Source organism: Pseudorasbora parva, chromosome 15 (genome assembly GCF_024679245.1).
Source record: "Pseudorasbora parva isolate DD20220531a chromosome 15, ASM2467924v1, whole genome shotgun sequence".
Taxonomy (NCBI): domain Eukaryota; kingdom Metazoa; phylum Chordata; class Actinopteri; order Cypriniformes; family Gobionidae; genus Pseudorasbora; species Pseudorasbora parva.
In genome coordinates, this window is record NC_090186.1 from 12,525,583 (window position 1) to 12,545,618 (window position 20,036).

Sequence of the window (20,036 nt, forward strand, 5' to 3'; positions counted from 1 at the left end):
ACGTGATCAATCTGTCACAAACTGAATTCAAATATAAAGTGCATTTTAAAAATACCAGCAAAAATGAGAAGGGAAAAACGGTGTGATTATTTGACTCTCAGAGACTTGGCAAGTTCCTCTTTTTTTTCTCGAATAGATTTGAGGCACCTCTCAAACAGATCCAGAAAAAAAATAAAGAAAATCAGTAAAGGATTCTTAAAAATATTATTTTACATTTGAAATTACACTTATGGAACACATCTTTACATTTCTCATGAATAGTATCTACTTAATTACATTGGCAAATATACGCTGACTGATTTCTTTTAAAACACCCCGTCTGGCACCATAGTAGTAGTAGTTCTGCGTAAAAACGTCAAGGAAATGAAAGCCTCCGTTTTAAAGTCCCATTCGTCTGACAGAACTCATCGAGGCAGACGAAACATCTAAATTACTTGCAAGACATGAACTCTAACTTCTTCCGGCCTGGCTTTGACCACCAAAAAAAAAAAAAAAAGGATATTCGCTTCTGTTCACGTCTCCGACGAGGCGGCTTGAAGAGCCAGCGCTCCGACGGGCCCTTTGGCTGCTTTCTGTCGCTTTATTTCCAGTCCCTTGAAGATCAAATGCAGTTTTCTGATTGTGTGTTTAGAGCCACAACATCTTTCCGTCGGAGGGCCATTTTTTTGGTGTTGTTTTGTTGCACACAAATAATGAGAAACATTAGGGGTCCACATCTTCTAGATCACTTCGAGAATCACCCAGCATCATTGGGGATTCAGATCCCTAAGAGAAAAAGAGGGAGAAATGGTAAAACGGTAAATATAACTATTAAACAAAAGTTTTATAATAATGCTGCTGACTGTTTTATGATATAATTGATGATGGACTGCTGAATTAATGAGACCTGTCTGAGGCTTCGGTCTGAGTTCTCATTGGCCGGGCTGCCGTCTGATCCATTGCTGCTGCCGGACTGCTCCTTCTCATTCAGTAAAGCTGTGGCATAAGCCAGAGTGTCCTAAACACAAAGCCATCATTAATTGAGCTCCATTCAGCAGGTCAAATGCAATGATTCTCTCAATGGCTTTTTTTGGGTATATTTTAAAAATAAAATTCTGCCATCATTTACTTACCCTCACGTCATTCCAAACCTGCTAAGACTTTCATTCATCTTCTGAACACAAATATTTAAATAAAAACAGAGAGATTTCTGTTCCTCCATTTCTGTTCCTCCATATTTCTGTTATAGTCCACTCAACAACCACAACCAGACGCTTCAAAACATAAAGAGTTTGTAAAACGTATCCATATGAATGGAGCAGTTTAGTATAACATTTATGAAAAAACACGATTGCTATATATGATAAACAGATTGAATTTATGCTTTTATTCAACCGTACTTGCTTGACAAACCTCACTGGTTCTCGTGGAAGCTCAAACGTGCTGTGTAACACAAGAATGAACCTCATTGGTTCCTGAAGAAGCTCAAACGTGCTGCGTAACACACGAGAATGAACCTCATTGGTTTTTGCAGAAGCTCAAACGTGCTGCGTAACACGAGAATGAACCTCATTGGTTCTTGCAGAAGCTCAAACGGGCTGCGTAACACACGAGAATGAACCTCATTGGTTCTTGCAGAAGCTCAAACGGGCTGCGTAACACGAGAATGAACCTCATTGGTTCTTGCAGAAGCTCAAATGTGCTGCGTAACACACGAGAATGATCCTTATTGGTTCTTGCAGAAGCTCAAACGTGATGCGTAACACGAGAATGAACCTCATTGGTTCTTGCAGAAGCTCAAATGTGCTGCGTAACACACGAGAATGATCCTTATTGGTTCTTGCAGAAGCTCAAACGTGATACGTAACACGAGAATGAACCTCATTGGTTCTTGCAGAAGCTCAAACGGGCTGCGTAACACGAGAATGAACCTTATTGGTTCTTGCAGAAGCTCAAACGGGCTGCGTAACACGAGAATGAACCTTATTGGTTCTTGCAGAAGCTCAAATGTGCTGCGTAACACACGAGAATGATCCTTATTGGTTCTTGCAGAAGCTCAAACGGGCTGCGTAACACGAGAATGAACCTCATTGGTTCTTGCAGAAGCTCAAATGTGCTGCGTAACACGAGAATGAACCTCATTGGTTCTTGCAGAAGCTCAAACGAGCTGCTTAACATGAGAATGAACCTCATTGGTTCTTGCAGAAGCTCAAACGGGCTGCGTAACACGAGAATGAACCTTATTGGTTCTTGCAGAAGCTCAAACGGGCTGCGTAACACGAGAATGAACCTTATTGGTTCTTGCAGAAGCTCAAACGTGATGCGTAACACGAGAATGAACCTCATTGGTGAACATCAAGTGAACATGCTTGAGTTTTCGTTTACCACAACTAATGTGTGAGTTGATGAATAAAAGCCTAAATTTAATCTGTTCATCATATAAAGTGATCATCTTTTCAGAAACAAACTCTTTCTGAACTTTATGAAATGGGGTAGTTGTGTAGCTGTCAATGGAGGAACCTAAATGTATTCAGATTACATTAAAATATCTTCACTTGTGTTCTGAAGATAAAATGCGGGTTTGGAATCACATGAGGGTGAGAAATCATGAACAAACTCTTTAAAATAAAATACTAAATATAAAAAGGTAAAATAAATAAAGATAAAAGTCTTCTGTAACTGTTTTTAACATACAATATACAACTATTTGTAATGATTACAAATATATATATATATATATATATATATAGTGTACACCAAGAAATTAGCACTTTTGTACAGTTTTTTGTACACAAAAAAAAAGACTCTTCAGTTCTACGCGATTCACGTAAATGACCCAATTGACCAAGAAAACGGCGATTGTCGCCGAAAAGCGACAAGTTTGCAGGTATGATAAAATAAACATTAGATGAAAAACATAAAAACCTTTCAAATGAGAAATGTCGCCTCAACCAAATGAAACGTTTAAGTACTAAAATTACTAAAACTAAAATAAAAATATATTTAAGCTATATAGAAATATAAAAAAAACGACAAAAGCACAAAATTCCTACAACTAAAATGAAAACTGAAAATATAAAAGTAAAAGCCAACTCAAAATACTAATATATGAATAATACTAAAATAACACTGAATCAGTAGAGTCCCTGCATTTCAATCATTTTAAATGACATCAAAAAAGTCATTGGGAGGTCGGGGCTAACAGAAGAACAATGGATCAGAAAAAGTTTTTACATAGCAAAGTTGAAATTACAAGTTTGACAAATACATACGTTTATACTGCTTATGTATAGTGTAAAACAAGTTAAGAATCGACACAGTCACAGCATAATGAAATGTACCTGGGCTGAAATGGTGCGCTGGAAGGTTTTAGCCGTGGACGTCTCATTCGATACGTTACTCTGAGGCGTCCAGTAGTGCTCAGACATCTGAAAGAGGAGAGAGGGGGATTTGAAAAACGCATCATAAAAAAGTACTAGTGTGTGAGTGTGAATCTGTAGTCGCTTACCTTTTTCTGAAGCCACTGCACTGCCCAACTCCAGTGTCCTGAGAGCTCTTTAAAATAGTCCTTAGCTGGAGAACATCTAACAGAAACACAGAGGCATTTAACATCACTGCTGAAGGAAAAACACTGACAGTTCATTAATCACACTGTATCTAAGACAGCATCATTTATCTGTGACCATAATTATTAGGCGGGTACTGAAGACGACAATACGAAGACGACCTGATGTTGGGCAAGAAGGCCTGACTCAGTCTCCGCTCTAATTCATACCAAAGGTGTTCTATTGGTTTGAGGTTAGAACTCTGTGCATGCCAGTCAAGTTCCTCCACGCCAAACTTGCTCATCCATGTTTTTATGGACCTTGCTTTGTGCACTGGTGTGCAGTCATGTTGAAACAGGAAGGGGCCATCCCCAAACTGTTCCCACAAAGTTGGGAGCATGAAATTGTCTAAATTGTCTTGGTATGCTGAAGCATTAAGAATTCCTTTCACTAGAACTAAGGGGCTAAGCCCAACCCCTGAAAAACAACATCACACCATAATCCTCCCTCTACCAAACTTTACACTTGGCACAACGCAGTCAATCAAGTACCGTTCTCCTGGCAACTGCCAAACCCAGACTCGTCCAACAGATTGCCAAAAAGAGAAGCGTGATTAGTCACTTCAGAGAGCACGTCTCCACTGCTTTAGAGTCCAGTAGTGGCATGCTTTACACCACTGCATCGGATGCTTTGCATTGCACTTGGTTATGTACGGCTTGGATTCAGCTACTCGGCCATGGAAACCCATTCCATGAAGCTCTCCACGCACTGTTAATCTCCACGCACCAGCTAATCTGAAGGCCATATGAAATTTTGAGTTCTGTAGCTATTGAGACTGCAGAAAGTTGGCGATTTCTGCACACTGTGAGCCTCAGCATGCGATGACCCCACTCTGTGATTTTATTTGGCCTAAAGGAGTTGCTGTTGTTCCCAATTGCTTCCACTTTGTTGATTATTTTAAACAATTACATATCCTACATCAATATCTCACAAATACAAATACATTATAAAAAAATAATGCGTGATAACTGAAATTATATCATATTTTTACAACTTCGTAGTAAATATCAATATTGTTAATCTATATTGTGCATCCATAATTTGACTCCAGTCTTCTACACTTACTTCTGTGCCAGGGTGACCAGGAACTTCACACACTGATAGCAGCGACTGCTGTCCACATTGTTGCTCTGATGCATTAAAGCTGTGAATAAACAACAATCAAGTTAGTTCAAATCAGTTTAACCTTACATACTCATGCTGATAAGATCCAAGTGATATGGTTCTTACCCAGAAGGCCCTTTTCAGATTCAAATGCATATTTAAGCCTTTGGGACTGCAGAGGGTCCTCTACCATCTGAGAGGTGACAGGAAAAGCGGTGTTACATCATTACACCCTACTCGAAACTAGTATGTATAACAGCATCTTTATATGCCCATCACTCACCAGGATCTCTAGCAGCATCTGAAAAACGTTCTTCAGTTCATGAGGAGGAGCCGTTTCCAGATGATTCTAGAACATGAACATATTGTCAGGTATATTTGTATTGTATAATACAGGCAGGGTTTTATGGAAACCCGTTTCCGACTCTAAATAAAAAAAATTAAAAGAATAATTGCGACTTTTTATTTTGGAATTCTGACTTTTTTCTCATAATTGCGAGTTATAAAGTCACAATTCTGACTTTTTTCACGCAATTGCGAGTTATAAAGTCAGAATTCTGAAATATAAACTCCCAATTGCGTGATATAAAGTCACAATTCAGACTTTTTTTCTCACAATTGCAAGTTATAAAGTCACAATTCTGAGATATAATCTCACAATTGCGAGTTATAAAGTCACAATACAGACTTAATTTGTATGATAATAAATTATTAATTATAAAAAATATAATAACTCTACATGAAGTTATCAGACATCTACCCTGGAATGTTTAAACTAGTCATGTTACCAACCTTGAGTAATTGCAGGACTCCCAGTGAAAAAGGCTCATTACAGAATGAGCAATATGTGATCATCTCTATGAGAAACGACAACGGTCCGGACAACTCGCGCATGGCAAACATCACCTGAAAGACATGTGCCTCAGTCAGTAGTGTGCAATACCGACAGACAGATACAGGAGAGAGAGAAAAAGAGGTAGTCTTACCTCCATGAGATACACCTGTCCTTCCGCTTTAAAGAGCAGTGTGTTGATGTCTGGATGTAGAGGGAGGAGGGGTGAAGATGGAGCCACCAGTCCTGAGGAAGCGTGCTTGAACACTCCTTGAGCTGAACACACACGAGAACAGCATTAACACATCAGTGACACAGACAACCAGTCACATCTAAACATAATCAGCAGACTTCACAAATTAAAAGATGCTGTGGACTTTGTTCATTAAATAATATAAACTACCATTCAAAAGTTTGGGGTTGGTAAGGCATTTAAAAGTTTTTTACATTTACAAAAAACATTTATTTTATCAACAAAAAAACAACAAAAAAATGTATTGTTTTTTGTTACCTTATTGTAATAACTGATATTGTGATTGTATTACAATTCAAAATAAATGAAATGTATTCCTTTGATAGCAAAGATGATTTTTTATTATTAACAAATTGACAGTTTTGCTGCTTAAAGGCACAATATGTAATTTTACGCAGCTAGAGGGCGCTAATTCAAAACAAAGGCGTAGCTTGATGACACCCTGATTTTACGGAATCATGGGAGTTGTTGTCTTCACCTCTACAGACGGTGGGTGGGGCTGAAAGCCGGTGGAGCGGAGCGAGGCCGCTGGAGCGTTTGCTAATGAGAGACAAGTATCACACAGCTCGAGAGCAGAGGAACTTTTATTATGCTGCAGACGACCGCTTCCGCTTCTTCCGCTCATGCTTTTGTAAAACACATAATTTATTTAAGGATTCTTTGGTGTTTCCATGGTTTCTACAAAATAAAAACGAAATTCGAGGGTAACCTGGGTATGATGTCATTGATAGGTTATACAATGACATGGTCCGTGTCCTGGTTAAAATGGATTATTTTGGAAACATTTGGGATAATGCAAGTACACAAGTCAGCAAAATATATAATATTGTTCTAATGGTTTTTCGATATTTTAATCCAAAAATCATATATTTTGTGCCGTTAATATTTTTATGGAAACTGTTTAGTTTAACTAATTTTTTTTTTACTGTCATTTTGATCAATTTAATGCTTCCTTACTGAAGATAAACAAATTTCTTTTACATTTATTTTTCATATATCTATATAGATGTATATCTATCTATCTATCTATCTATCTATCTATCTATCTATCTATCTATCTATCAATCCATCCATCCATCCATCCATCCATCCATCCATCCATCCATCCATCCATCCATCCATCCATCCATCCATCCATCCATCCATCCATCCATCCATCCCCTTCTCAAAAAATGGGCATATTGTGATAAAGTTCATTATTTTCCATAATGTAATGATCAAAATTAAACTTTCATATATTTTAGATTCATTGCACACCAACTGAAATATTTCAGGTCTTTTATTGTTTTAATACTGATGATTTTGGCATACAGCTCATGAAAACCCAAAATTCCCGTCTAAAAAAATTAGCATATTTAATCCGACCAATAAAAGAAAAGTGTTTTTAAAACAAAAAAAGTCAACCTTCAAATAATTGTGTTCAGTTATGCACTCAATACTTGTTCGGGAAACCTTTTGCAGAAATGACTGCTTCAATGCGGCGTGGCATGGAGGCGATCAGCCTGTGGCACTGCTGAGGTGTTATGGAGGCCCAGGATGCTTCGATAGCGGCCTTAAGCTCATCCAGAGTGTTAGGTCTTGCGTCTCTCAACTTTCTCTTCACAATATCCCACAGATTCTCTATGGGGTTCAGGTCAGGAGAGTTGGCAGGCCAATTGAGCACAGTAATACCATGGTCAGTAAACCATTTACCAGTGGTTTTGGCACTGTGAGCAGGTGCCAGGTCGTGCTGAAAAACGAAATCTTCTTCTCCATAAAGCTTTTCAGCAGATGGAAGCATGAAGTGCTTCAAAATCTCCTGATAGCTAGCTGCATTGACCCTGCCCTTGATAAAACACAGTGGACCAACACCAGCAGCTGACATGGCAGCCCAGACCATCACTGACTGTGGGTACTTGACACTGGACATTGGACACTGGCATTTCCTTCTCCCCAGTCTTCCTCCAGACTGCCAACTTGATTTCCGAATGACATGCAAAATTTGCTTTTTAATCCGAAAAAAGTACTTTGGACCACTGAGCAACAGTCCAGTGCTGCTTCTCTGTAGCCCAAAGTGGCTTGACCTGGGGAATACGGCACCTGTAGCCCATTTCCTGCACACGCCTGTGCACGGTGGCTCTGGATGTTTCTACTCCAGACTCAGTCCACTGCTTCCGCAGGTCCCCCAAGGTCTGGAATCGGTCCTTCTCCACAATCTTCCTCAGGGTCCGGTCACCTCTTCTCATTGTGCAGCGTTTTTTGCCACACTTTTTCCTTCCCGCAGACTTCCCACTGAGGTGCCTTGATACAGCACTCTGGGAACAGCCTATACGTTCAGAAATTTCTTTCTGTGTCTTACCCTCTCACTTGAGGGTGTCAATGATGGCCTTCTGGACAGCAGTCAGGTCGGCAGTCTTACCCATGATTGCGGTTTTGAGTAATGAACCAGGCTGGGAGTTTTTAAAAGCCTCAGGAATCTTTTGCAGGTGTTTAGAGTTAATTAGTTGATTCAGATGATTAGGTTAATAGCTTGTTTAGAGAACCTTTTCATGATATGCTAATTTTTTGAGATAGGAATTTTGGGTTTTCATGAGCTGTATGCCAAAATCATCAGTATTAAAACAATAAAAGACCTGAAATATTTCAGTTGGTGTGCAATGAATGTAAAATATATTAAAGTTTAATTTTTATCATTAAATTATGGAAAATAATGAACTTTATCACAATATGCTATTTTTTTTTAGCTGGACCTGTATATATATCTTTTGCATTTTTATGTCATTCTAAAAGTTTTTGTTCATGCTAATAACTTTGGTGTGTGTCCAGAAATCACTGTGTTCTTACCCTCTGTCCTCTGAGACGTGAGGTCTGTGTGCAGCACTATCAAGGCCAGAGTGTTGTGGAGATGCAGGAACTCTCGAGCCTGTGCAGAACTCCAGCGCCGGTGCTAAAACACACAACGGGCATAATGTCATTAACACAGACATTAAACAACAGAGGTTTATATGGGCGCTTAAGCAAACCCAATTATTCACAAGACGCAGAACAATCAGGCATTTAAAAAAAAACGGCATTTGCAATACCTGGTTGTTTTGCCGGTTGGCTCCCAGGAGGAAGACTAGCATCCGACGGTAAGCTGAATGTTTCAGCAGCAACTGACACGGTCCACAGCCCTGAAACAGAGCATCAGTGAACAACTCAAATCAGTTGATTAGGACTCTAATCATTGTAATAGGAGTCTGCATGATATGGGGTTTTATGTAAAGCTAAAAAAAGGTTCCTGTGCAGATTTCGCTCATGTTCAATCTGGTCACAGATTGAATTCCTTGTGCTGACCAACAGAAAGCTGCTGTTTGAAAGAGTTTATTTGTGAGCAGTACACTCAGTTGTGTGAGCCACTTTTATGGCGTTTTCTTAGCTTAGCTTACACTGTTTTCTTTATGGAAAAGAACAGCATGGACATTCTTTCAAATATACTGTCTGGTGCCCATAACAGCGACATCATTCTCACCCTCTGAGCAAAGTTACTGAAGAGGCTGAAGTACTGAGAACAGTTCTTGCAGTTGTCCGGGACATCTTTATCCAACAGAGAAAGCAGCATGTCCAACAGACAGTCCAGCCCAGTGTCCTGGAAATACAAAGCAGTCTCCAGGGTCTTCTCCAGGATGGTGGCCACCACGACACGGACCTCCCGAACGCTGCATTCCAACAGACAGATCCTACAGAGAGAGAAAGACATCTTCATGAGATTCACCCATTAATTTGAGAATGCTTTGTAGATCCGACCCGTTTTCTACATTTTGGATGAATATGTGGTAGGAGATGCTGGATGTTGGCATATCTGAGCTGGTTGGGAAATTCAGTGGAAACTCTTCCTGCAGAGCAAGCTCTTTTGTTCTTCCCAGGGGGGGAAAGTGTTTGCAAAACTATGGCTCCAGGTCTCCATTGATAAGGGAAATTGTTGCATGTTTTGTTGGAAGTGTTTTAGAGCTAGATCATAAAACAATACGGAACATTCCTTGGCTTCGGCTGCGGTGTGATAATCGGGGCAGCCCTAACATCCGATACGAATCCACCAATCGTGTAACAGGACTGCAAATCTCCAGATCTCACGTACATGCTCTACACATTAACATCCCAGGACTGGCCACCTTTCAGGATGACAGAAAGCAGCTGTGGCCCTAGCCCAGACATGTGCTATTGATTTTCAGCAATAGAATTACAACCACACACTTACGCAAACACGGGTGTTTTTGGTTTTGGGGGAACTGGGCACTGGCAAAAACAAAAGTGAGGGAATATCTTAAGCCCACATGGTCTTCTGGGACAGTTTTCTGGGCTCTCCATGCATTTCTTTTTACTTCATGTGGAAAAAAAACTCTAGAGTTTAAAAAAAAACAATATTACATGCATTTTTTGGAAGAACATTGCTTTGGTTGTTCTTCTGCTTTGCGGATGAATATGTTTACTAGCCAATGGCAATTCTATTGCCAATGTGTGTGCAGAGGATGATGGATGTGATGCTCACTTGATGATCTCCCGTCCCTCAGGTGACACCAGGTACTGGACCATCCACTGACAAGCATCGCTACTCTTGGACAACAAAACCTCCACAGTAGCAATCCACTCCTCTGTGTCCACCCTGAGAGAGAAGACGTCAGTTGCAAAGGGAAAACAAACACAAGAAACATACAGAAAAGTCTAAAGTCACACTTGGGATATTAAAGCCCCACTTGGCTACTTTTGCTCTCGGGGTCCCCCTACAGTTTGGAAAAAATAATGTCCTCAACTACTGTCGTAAGAGCTGTCATCCTACAAAAGGGGATGCCATCGCGCATGCATTTGTTGACATGACAACCCTGATAGCCCTGAACTAGTGATGCGCGGGTCGTCTCATAACCCGCGGACCCCGTATGTCTATTTAATGATCGCGGGTGCGCGGCGGGTTGTAAAAATATATACAGTGGTGCGGTGCGGGTCAAATAACTTCATAAAAGCGTCCCGCAGGTCGGTGCAGCACTAACAGTTCCCCTGAACACTGCAAGAGGAGTTCGAGTTCTTCTGGCGTCACGTGTGAAATGTCTTCATCCCAGGTAACGTTACAGTCAGTGGCATATGTTTCAGCATGTCATATGAATATAATTTCATGGGTTTTATTTTTTTCCAAACGCCAAATAATTACGATGCTCACGTTTACAAGCCAGCCTCATTATAGTAGTCTATTGGTTACCGTTTTACAGAATCTATATGATACTTCAGTTCAATGTTTGAGTGGTAGCTCACCGTAACAAGCATGACAGCATCGGTCGGGCATGCCTCCTTCAGCTCACGCCGACGAGCAAACGCTGGTCACATGTTGATTCTCGTCCTGCCTTTAATCACATCACTTTTTCTTTTCCTCTTATTGCTTTCCTCCAACAAAACCTTTTCTTTCTTATTTGTCTGTGCTGCTTCGGACATGACTATATTATCCAACGAACAAAGTTGGGCTCGCACGTCCGAATGTAAGGAAGTGTGTGTGTTGGTGGAAGTGACGTATATGCCGTAAAGCAGTCGAATTTTGTAGTTCTTTTTGTTCTCGGGTTACTACCCGAAACCCGAAGTTTAAAAGTACGATTAAAAACGATACAGACCCCGTCAGGCTATGGCAGACGTGTCATTCAACCTATTGTAAGTCAATTTATCATCACAAGAGTCTTAAAAAATATATTATGAAGGTTGAAAAGTTACCTAGTGCTGCTTTAATATAATGAGACATTGATTACATTTATTTGAATATCTTGTACATTAATTTTATAATATATCAGTGAAATTGAATATTTTTTATCCTGAATATTTTTTATGAGGATATCAATATCCTCACACAAAACATCGTGATACTATGCTGTATCGATTTTTCCCCCATCCCTATTCTCACCTGAGTTTCTTTTTGGTGCGCAGGTATGTGTGGAAGAGGAACTGGACAGCCAGCTGCAGACTGGTTTTCGCCATGGCCTGATAAGACGGATGCTTTAACTTTGTCTGTAAAAAGGTAAAGCTCAAATATGAGTGCAGGGAATATACAGAGTTTAAAGAAGATGCAATAATCAAACGAGTGAGAGCTTACCGCATTGACAGAGGCCAGAGACAGTGTGAAGCTGAAGTAATCGCTGTTGTAAACATCTCTGTTCTTCATAAACTTCAGATTTTCATCTCTCACCATCTACAGATCCAAATATCAGGAGTGTGTCAAACTTGTCAAAACAATATTATCAGGAGGGCACATGATGATTCTCTCAACCATTTATATATTTTATTCCTGATGGTCTTTCAGATAGTGCCAAGATTTTCTCAGTGTAAAACAGAAAAACATGCCTGTTAAAACATCATATGAACGTCTTCGCACCAAAAGATGATCAAATGTGTATTTTTAGTTTTATTTATTTTAAAACTTCTACAAAAAAAGGAAAAAGATTCATAAAAATAAATAAATGGAACTTTTGGAAAAAAATTACTATAATTTACACTGAAATACTAAATGATTTGTCTAATTATGTATATATACATTCTTTTGAGTTGTTAAGGTAAGTAACAGGTTTAAAGCAACGATCAATGCATTATTTGTGGTTTAGTGAGTAGCACCAAAACAATATGTACGGTATCCAAAAATATATTGTGTTTATTTATTTGATACCAATATTTATACTTCAGATGTGAAAAGGCCTTAAAATCACTACCTGATAGATCCTGGCGGGCATCTTCTCCACAAACAGACCCTTCTTTTCTCCTTTCTTGACCAAGCGTGTGAGCAGGCTGAGACGGTCGTTGTTGGCTCTGGGGGGCCGTGGGGAGGATTGGGGGGAGATCTCCGGAGAGGACGGGGCTGACCTAAGATGAAGGGTTATGAAAATGTGTCCATATTCAAACACTGATGCAGGAGGAAGTAAGACGATAACTCACAGGGAGAGATCCTCTGCCTCCTGCCTCATGATGCTGACTCGACTCTTCTTGGGCAGGACAGGGGAGTTCTGGTCACTGATGCGCTGGTAGAACAGCATGTAGGCGTTCCAGTAGCGTCGCCTCACATCCGGGTAGGGGTTCGCTATAGCATGTGAACACAGGAACCTCATGAGTGATAATGACGTGAATTTAATCTATCTAGGATAAATTTAAGATGTAAGTGTATGGTGTAGTTAACAAATTAGGCTAACCAAAAATAAAGAAAGAAATAATAGCCAATAACAGAAAATGTTTATTTATACCACAGCAAAAAATATTCTTGCTAATGACAAAGGAAAAAAAAGAAAGGGGTCATTTTTTTTTTTTTTTTACATTTTCTTCTTTGTCTTTTAGTGTATAATGTGGACGAATGTGGACACTGTTTGTGCACGAAAAAAAAAATCATAGCACAATGATCCAGCCACCCAATCAGAGAACATTGTGCATTTGAGAATGAGGTGCTTCAGAGAGACAGGAACTAAAAAGAGTGTTCCTGACAGACTGGGAAGAGAGGTGTTGCAACAATGTCAAATATGTGAAAAATAATCTGTTTTCGAACATTCAAGCAGGAAAACCTATTCTCAACACTTTGAAAAAGGGCCTAATAGGTCCTCTAAGTAAACTTGAAGGCTTATTTTATATATATATATATATATATATATATATATATATATATATATATATATATATATATATATATATATATATATATAGTATTTATTTTTTAATAGCTGTTCAGTTATTTTTAGGCCTAATTCTGCGGTAATGTTTAGAGGTGTTACTGCCAGAATTGTATATTTTACTGACTTGGTACTGAAGCACTGACACATTTGAGATAATTAATTTATATGGATTTAAATAAATATTAATGACTTACACTGGTCGTAGACTTTGGGTCTGTATTCTCCCCCAAAACACTCGTACTCCAGAGTCTCATCGTTCATGTCAAACTCTTCCACGACATTGTCGTTAAACTTATACCAGCGTCCTCGTGCACTACCCCTAAAAAGGGAAGAGAGTGTTGGAAAAACATGTTACGAATCTTGCTCAGTTCATCGTGATCCCTCAAATATTCCTTCATTCCCCAAAAAAGCCTGCGCCAAGCATCTGGGACAGTTTAAGGCTCTAATAAAAACAGAAGCACGGCCCCCCCCAGAGACCCATAAATACACATACATACACACAGAGGGGCAAAGGACCACCCACGCAAATCAAGCCCATGTTTCAGATATTGCGGTCGCTGTATTATGGAAATAGACTCTGCAGAACTTCATAAATGTATTGTTCAAACACAGGCTATCTGGGATCTTTTAACAAGCTTTGTGTGACATTACAATGCATTCTGTAATATATATTCATTTTTTAGATGTATTTTCTAGTATTAAACTCAAGTACTAAAACTAAATCCTACTCGTCTCTCATCATTTATGTAGATCAGGAACTCCCAAACTTTTTTGTCAGCTGAACCTCTTTGACCTAAAACCTTCATATATTTTATAGTGCTGTCAATCAATGAAAAAAATTAACCAAATGAATCTCAAATTTTTTTCTGTAATTAAGGTTTTAAATATTTTTATATTGTAATAATTTCAGTTACTCTCCAAATGATTATAGAAACAACTTAAAGACTGTATATTTTAAATATTAAAACATATACTTTTTATGAATGAAGGCCAGATGATAATACTGCTACTTATGTCTCAATGAGTTGAGTCTGAACAGTTATCTTACACTTAACAGTCTTAACTGCATAAATAATACATTAAATATAGATTAATCCTTATTAAAGCAACACTTTTCTCCTTTGTTCTTTGATTAACAATTCATGACGGATGCCACAGCAACGGGTTTATTAGGCAACTGTCAGACAGCGGATAAATGGCTATCCATCAGTCAATCAAAGTGGCTTCTCCTTTAATTACGCAGAACTCTAAGGCTTTATATAATGTAAACGAATGAGTTATAAAAAAATTCACCCCCTCACAGTTGTCATGAAGGACAAAATTAGCTGCATAGACCAAAACCACAATTTGTACCTGGCTGTAAACATGTTTTTTTCTGCTGTAAAGTTGGGCATTTTAACATGGAGCTCAATGAGATTCTGCTCCCTTCTGGAGCCTGTGTGCCCCTAGTGGCCAGTCGATGAATTGCAGTTCAATTTATTTCCGTACTGACTTCAACAGAAACGGGGGAGGTTGTCGCTTGGACCAGACGTTTTACCCGATGAATGACTTGGGCCAATAGGTAAACACCAGACAAACAGCACAACAACATGCAAAAACACTCGCCATCCCTCACCGCCGGTCTTTGATGAATGAGTAGTAGTGTCCCGCGTGGGCCTGTCCGCTGTGAACAACCACTCCTACCAGTTCGTAGTTTTCAGAGATGGTGACCTTTTTCCGTGGTGACCCCCCGGAACCGGCCTCGCCCCCTCTCCCGTTCTCTCCGTGATCTGCGCTTGAATCCTGGCGGGCCATTCCTGACACCGTGTACGGCTCCATGTTCAGCACCCAGGGGAACTAAGTATTGAAATGGATGCAAATAGATTATACACTAGCATTCAAAAGACTGGGGTCAATAAGATTTTTTTTTTTCTTCACTTTTCTTCACCAAGGCAAACTTTTGTATAGTAGTGTATAAAGAAATAATCAACAGAGTAATTGAAAATTTTATTATTTTATTGATATAATCTTACTCGGATCTGCTCGTCGTATTTGATGGACCGGCCGCTTTCCCAGTCGAAGCCGAATCGCATGAGGTGGATGACCAGCACGCTGGGCAGAGACTTTATGCAAGTCCGCTTCACAGTGGTCCGCTGCAATACAAAATATGTAAGCACAACTGTGCATTGATAATTCACTGTGTTTCTTTATCAAGGAGAACAAATCCAACTTTACCTTCTCTTTACATTTCTCGCAGTAATAAGCATTGCTGCCATCCAGGACCTCTCCCCTGACGAACTGATCGAGAGAGATCTCGAGACTCTGACAGGACGTCACCCCCAAATTCAGAGCCATGAACGTCTCCTCGCGCTCATACCTACAAACCGTAACCAAACACAAACTCAATCCACTGTTAAAGGGTTAGTTCACCCAAAAATGAAAATTCTGTCAATAATTATTTACCCCTTATGTCTTTCGACACCCGTAAGACCTCCGTTCATCTTCGGAACACAAATGAAGATATTTTTGTTAAAATCCGATGGCTCAGAAAGGCCTCCATTGTCATTTCCTCTCTCAGGACCCATAAAAGGCACTAAAGACGATGTTACAAAGCCCATCTCACTACAGTGGCTCTGCAATAATTTTATGAAACGATGAGAATAGTTTTTGTGCACAAAAAAAAAACCTTTAGTGATCGGCCTATAGTAATGGGACAATTTCAAAACAAAGTTTTAACCGTTATGAATCAGCGTACTGATTCATGATTCGGATCGCCAATGTCACGTGATTTTAGCAGTTTGACACGCAATCCGAATCATGAATCAATAACCTGATTAAAACCCAGAAACCCGCTGACCCATAAAAGGCACTAAAGACATTGTTATAAAGTGCATTTATAAAATGTAATAAATGGGCTTTGTATCGACGTCTTTAGTGCCTTTTATGGGTCTTGAGAGAGGAAAAGACATTGGTGTCAATGAAGGCCTGTCTGAGCCATCGGATTTCAACAAAAATATCTTCATTTGTGTTCCGAAGATGAACGCAGGTCTTACGAGTGTCGAACGTCATGAGGGTAAGTAATTCATGACAGAATTTCCATTTTTGGGTGAACTAACCCTTTAAGAAGACAAATTAAAAAATATATGAAATATGCAATGCCAGAAATCTTTGGGTAAGCTGTTTCGTTGGCTCACCTATGTGGGCAGTCTTTGCATATCTTCTGATCAGAGAAAATGCCCTGGAATGTGTTTTTGAAGATCTGCTCTCGACCAATTTTCTATATAAGGGAGATGTGAGGAGAATTACAAACACACGCTTCAGACTGTGCGTGTACACTCGAGTATTCACGGGACTTCAGGTGAGCTGTACCTTCAGATGTTCATCAAGCTGATCCACCAGACTGGTGAAGAACTCATAGGCGTCCTGCTGTTCTCGCACATATAGCTCTTTATTCCACATCTTGAAGATCTACATCAAGAGAATAACAATGTAAGGTTTTGAATCATCAAATACCCACTCTTAATTCTGATCGGAGCAGGGTTATTATCATTAACTAAAATATTGTATATGTATAAAGTACTAAAATAACTCAAATATGTGTGGATAGTCCCAAACAGATCATAAAGGTGGATTTTACCTTCCAGAAGTTCTCAGGTATGTAGTACTGCAGTTTGCTCTCCATAAGGTGACCAAACAGTGACTGAACCTGACAGAACACACTCTCCTCTGGGTTTTCAGCATCATCTTCAATGGACAAGACAGACTACAACACACACACACATTAATATTCTTACCAAAATCTATTATGAAGACAACATTTTTTAAATAACTGTTTTCTATTAGAATTTATTTTAAATGTAATTTATTCCTGTGATGGCAAGGCTGAATTTTCAGCATGAAAAATTTCTTATCAATGCTAAAAAAAAAACGTTCTGTTGCTTAATATTGCAGGATTCTTTGATGAATAGACTGTTGGGAGATTGTAAAATAATCAAAGAATGAAAACTAAACTGAAACTATAAACATGTGGAACATTAAGAAGAAAAAATAAACAGAATCGCATAAAGCTGGTCTGATTTAATTCATTCGTCAAGTCTGACTACTGATAAATATAGAAGCATTCCCTGCAGTACGCAGTGTTACTGAAAATTCGATAAACAAAACTAAGTTTGACAATATTATTTTGAGTATGGCGCAGTTTATAATAGTGTCTCATCATAAACAGATGGAAGAACTTGGGGCGCTAATGTCAAAGAATCATACCACAAAAAAAGAAGCATTTGTCAAAAATACAAAGAACTTAAACAAAACAAGCTACAACAATACGCATAAAATCATCCTTTTTTAATAACCAAAATATGGGGTCAGTCAGACAGCTCTAAACACTGTCCAGTTCACTCATAGTACTTTTAGGTTAGGGCGTCACCTAGTGGAGAGAAACTGTGCTAATCGTACACTAGTGGTAATAAGACTTCACCTCAGGCAAACCAGGCTGCATGTAGAGCTGCTGGAACACTGCATTCATATAGCAGGTCGCACCTCCGTTCTTCAGCCCCACAAACCCAGACACAGAGCGACTGTCGACGGGAGGAAGATACTGACAACACACACAATGACAGAAATGAAACCAAGTATATCTGTTGTAAGGAAAATAACAATATTCAAACTTCATAAAATACAAGAACAATTCAAATGATGCTGTAAAGCAGCTCGAAAGACAATAGTGTCATTATTCAGCTCAAGTCAGTATAATAATTGTGTGAAGTTCATTATGAAAAGTTTAATTTAGCCAAAAGCAGAAGACAATAGTGTCGTTAGTTAGCTCGAGTCAGTTCAATGCTATGGAAGCTTGTTTCAGCAGCAGAACAATAAAAGAAGAAGCTAATTACGAGTTATCTGGCTTTTTCTGCAATTACACCATTTACTGGAAATATATAATCTCAAACTTCTGAAATAAAGTCAGAATTGTGTGTCAAACTCAATTCTAAGAAATAAAGTCAGCATTATAAAGTCAGAACTGCGAGGTAGTCAGAATTGCAAAATTGAATGCAGAATTGCGAGTTATACATTTGTGGGGAATAAAGTCAGAATTTATCAACTCAAAATTGCAAGATTAATCCGAATTGCAATATATATATATATAAACACACACACACACACACACACACACACACACACACACACACACACACACACACACACAGTCAAAAGTTTTAGAACGGTAAGATTTTTTAAATGTTTAAAAAAACACTCACCAAGGCTGCATTTATGTTAATATAAATACAAAAAAGCTGTAATATTGTGAAATATTATTAAAATATAAAATAATTTGAAAATGTAATTTATTACTCCAGCATCATTACTCCAGAGAGAGAGAGAGAGAGAGAGAGAGAGAGAGAGAGAGAGAGAGAGAGAGAGAGAGAGAGAGAGAGAGAGAGATTGATATTGAATCAGAATTGTGAGTAGTCATAAAAATTTGGTAAAAGTAAGAATTATGAGAAATAAAGGTCAGATTTGTATAAACTAACAACTTCTTTTCTTGCAAATCTACGTTTTTAGATATTACCTCAAATAAGATATAAACTTGAAATTGAGATAAATTAAGTCAGCAGCGATAAATAAGTGGTGTTATTCTGTGGAAACCATCTTCCATACAATTATTTAATTAAGTTCAATAACAGTGACTATATTGTACAATTAATCACAAGACAGAAGGGCAGTGAGGCTGATGAGGGCACTCACGTCAAATTCTTTGGTGAGGGATGGGTCAGACTGATGGTGCATGGACAGCAGTTCTTTAGTGATGAGCTGCAGGTTAGTTAGAGAGCTGTCAGCCAACATGACCAGCACCTCGTATGCCGCCAGACGACTGCTGACCGTACTGCACCTGAGACACACAAGGGAATTTTAGCAACTTACATGTCACTGTGTGCGGATGTATGCAACGCCTTTCATCTTACTTTGGGTGAAAGTCATGGATAGATGCTATAGTGCTAGCTGAGCTGTCACTGTTCAGGATGATTCGAGATGCTCTGAACAGGAAGTCATCCAACAGCTGCTGGATCAGAGAAGGACCTGCAGCACATTAACAAGAAAAATCATTCTAATCCACATCCGAATCACCATATGTATCATATTATGCTGTCATTTTCATCAAAAAAAAAGTGGCTGACCAAACTGCTCTTTCTCACTGCCGCAGAGGGACAGCAGGGTTTTAATGAGGCGCAGGTGTCCGGCCAGCAGGATGTTGTCGGCCTCGCTGGTCTCCAGCTCGGTGGTCCAAGTGGGCTCGAAATTATCAAGCCAGCTGATCTCATCCTCCAGCATGGCCGCCGGACCGATCTGAAGCTGCTCCATTTCTGATGCTGAGAACATAAAACACATGAGGCTGAGCTTTTCCAAAGGGATCGAAAAATCATTCTTAAATTCCTTAAACAGAACTAAAGCAAAGGACACCCTCTAAAAGTTACATTTAGAACTTTCCACATACAGTAAAAGGAACAAAACCGGGTTGAGCAAATGGTTTAAATATTTTTTTTATATGAAAAGTGCAAAAATTATAAATACAGTTTAAAAATTATATTTGTGTGAGATTTTTTTGTGAGGGATTTATATAAAAATCCTGGCTAATCTTAGCTTTATAA

At 39.0% G+C, this 20,036-nt stretch overlaps 1 protein-coding gene across 3 annotated transcripts in view; it reads right to left on the reverse strand.

Annotated features, from left to right (window-relative positions):
* Positions 1-105: 105 nt before the first annotated feature.
* Positions 106-20,036, reverse strand: part of usp24 (ubiquitin specific peptidase 24) — an 85,325-nt gene continuing 65,394 nt past the window's right edge. For all 3 annotated transcript variants that reach the window (XM_067417154.1, XM_067417153.1, XM_067417152.1), the window contains 28 exons: positions 19,566-19,757; positions 19,353-19,467; positions 19,135-19,279; positions 17,870-17,989; positions 17,030-17,155; positions 16,762-16,860; positions 16,587-16,669; positions 15,628-15,769; positions 15,426-15,545; positions 15,029-15,249; positions 13,608-13,732; positions 12,692-12,833; positions 12,469-12,619; positions 11,859-11,954; positions 11,670-11,773; positions 10,281-10,394; positions 9,264-9,471; positions 8,836-8,925; positions 8,597-8,699; positions 5,675-5,796; positions 5,481-5,594; positions 4,972-5,037; positions 4,815-4,881; positions 4,650-4,728; positions 3,488-3,563; positions 3,321-3,407; positions 887-997; positions 106-765 (listed from right to left, as the gene is read on the reverse strand). In XM_067417154.1, coding sequence (XP_067273255.1) covers positions 703-765; positions 887-997; positions 3,321-3,407; positions 3,488-3,563; positions 4,650-4,728; positions 4,815-4,881; positions 4,972-5,037; positions 5,481-5,594; positions 5,675-5,796; positions 8,597-8,699; positions 8,836-8,925; positions 9,264-9,471; positions 10,281-10,394; positions 11,670-11,773; positions 11,859-11,954; positions 12,469-12,619; positions 12,692-12,833; positions 13,608-13,732; positions 15,029-15,249; positions 15,426-15,545; positions 15,628-15,769; positions 16,587-16,669; positions 16,762-16,860; positions 17,030-17,155; positions 17,870-17,989; positions 19,135-19,279; positions 19,353-19,467; positions 19,566-19,757 — 3,281 coding nt within the window. In that variant the 3' untranslated portion in view covers positions 106-702. The remainder of the gene's footprint in view (positions 766-886; positions 998-3,320; positions 3,408-3,487; positions 3,564-4,649; positions 4,729-4,814; positions 4,882-4,971; positions 5,038-5,480; positions 5,595-5,674; positions 5,797-8,596; positions 8,700-8,835; positions 8,926-9,263; positions 9,472-10,280; positions 10,395-11,669; positions 11,774-11,858; positions 11,955-12,468; positions 12,620-12,691; positions 12,834-13,607; positions 13,733-15,028; positions 15,250-15,425; positions 15,546-15,627; positions 15,770-16,586; positions 16,670-16,761; positions 16,861-17,029; positions 17,156-17,869; positions 17,990-19,134; positions 19,280-19,352; positions 19,468-19,565; positions 19,758-20,036) is intronic.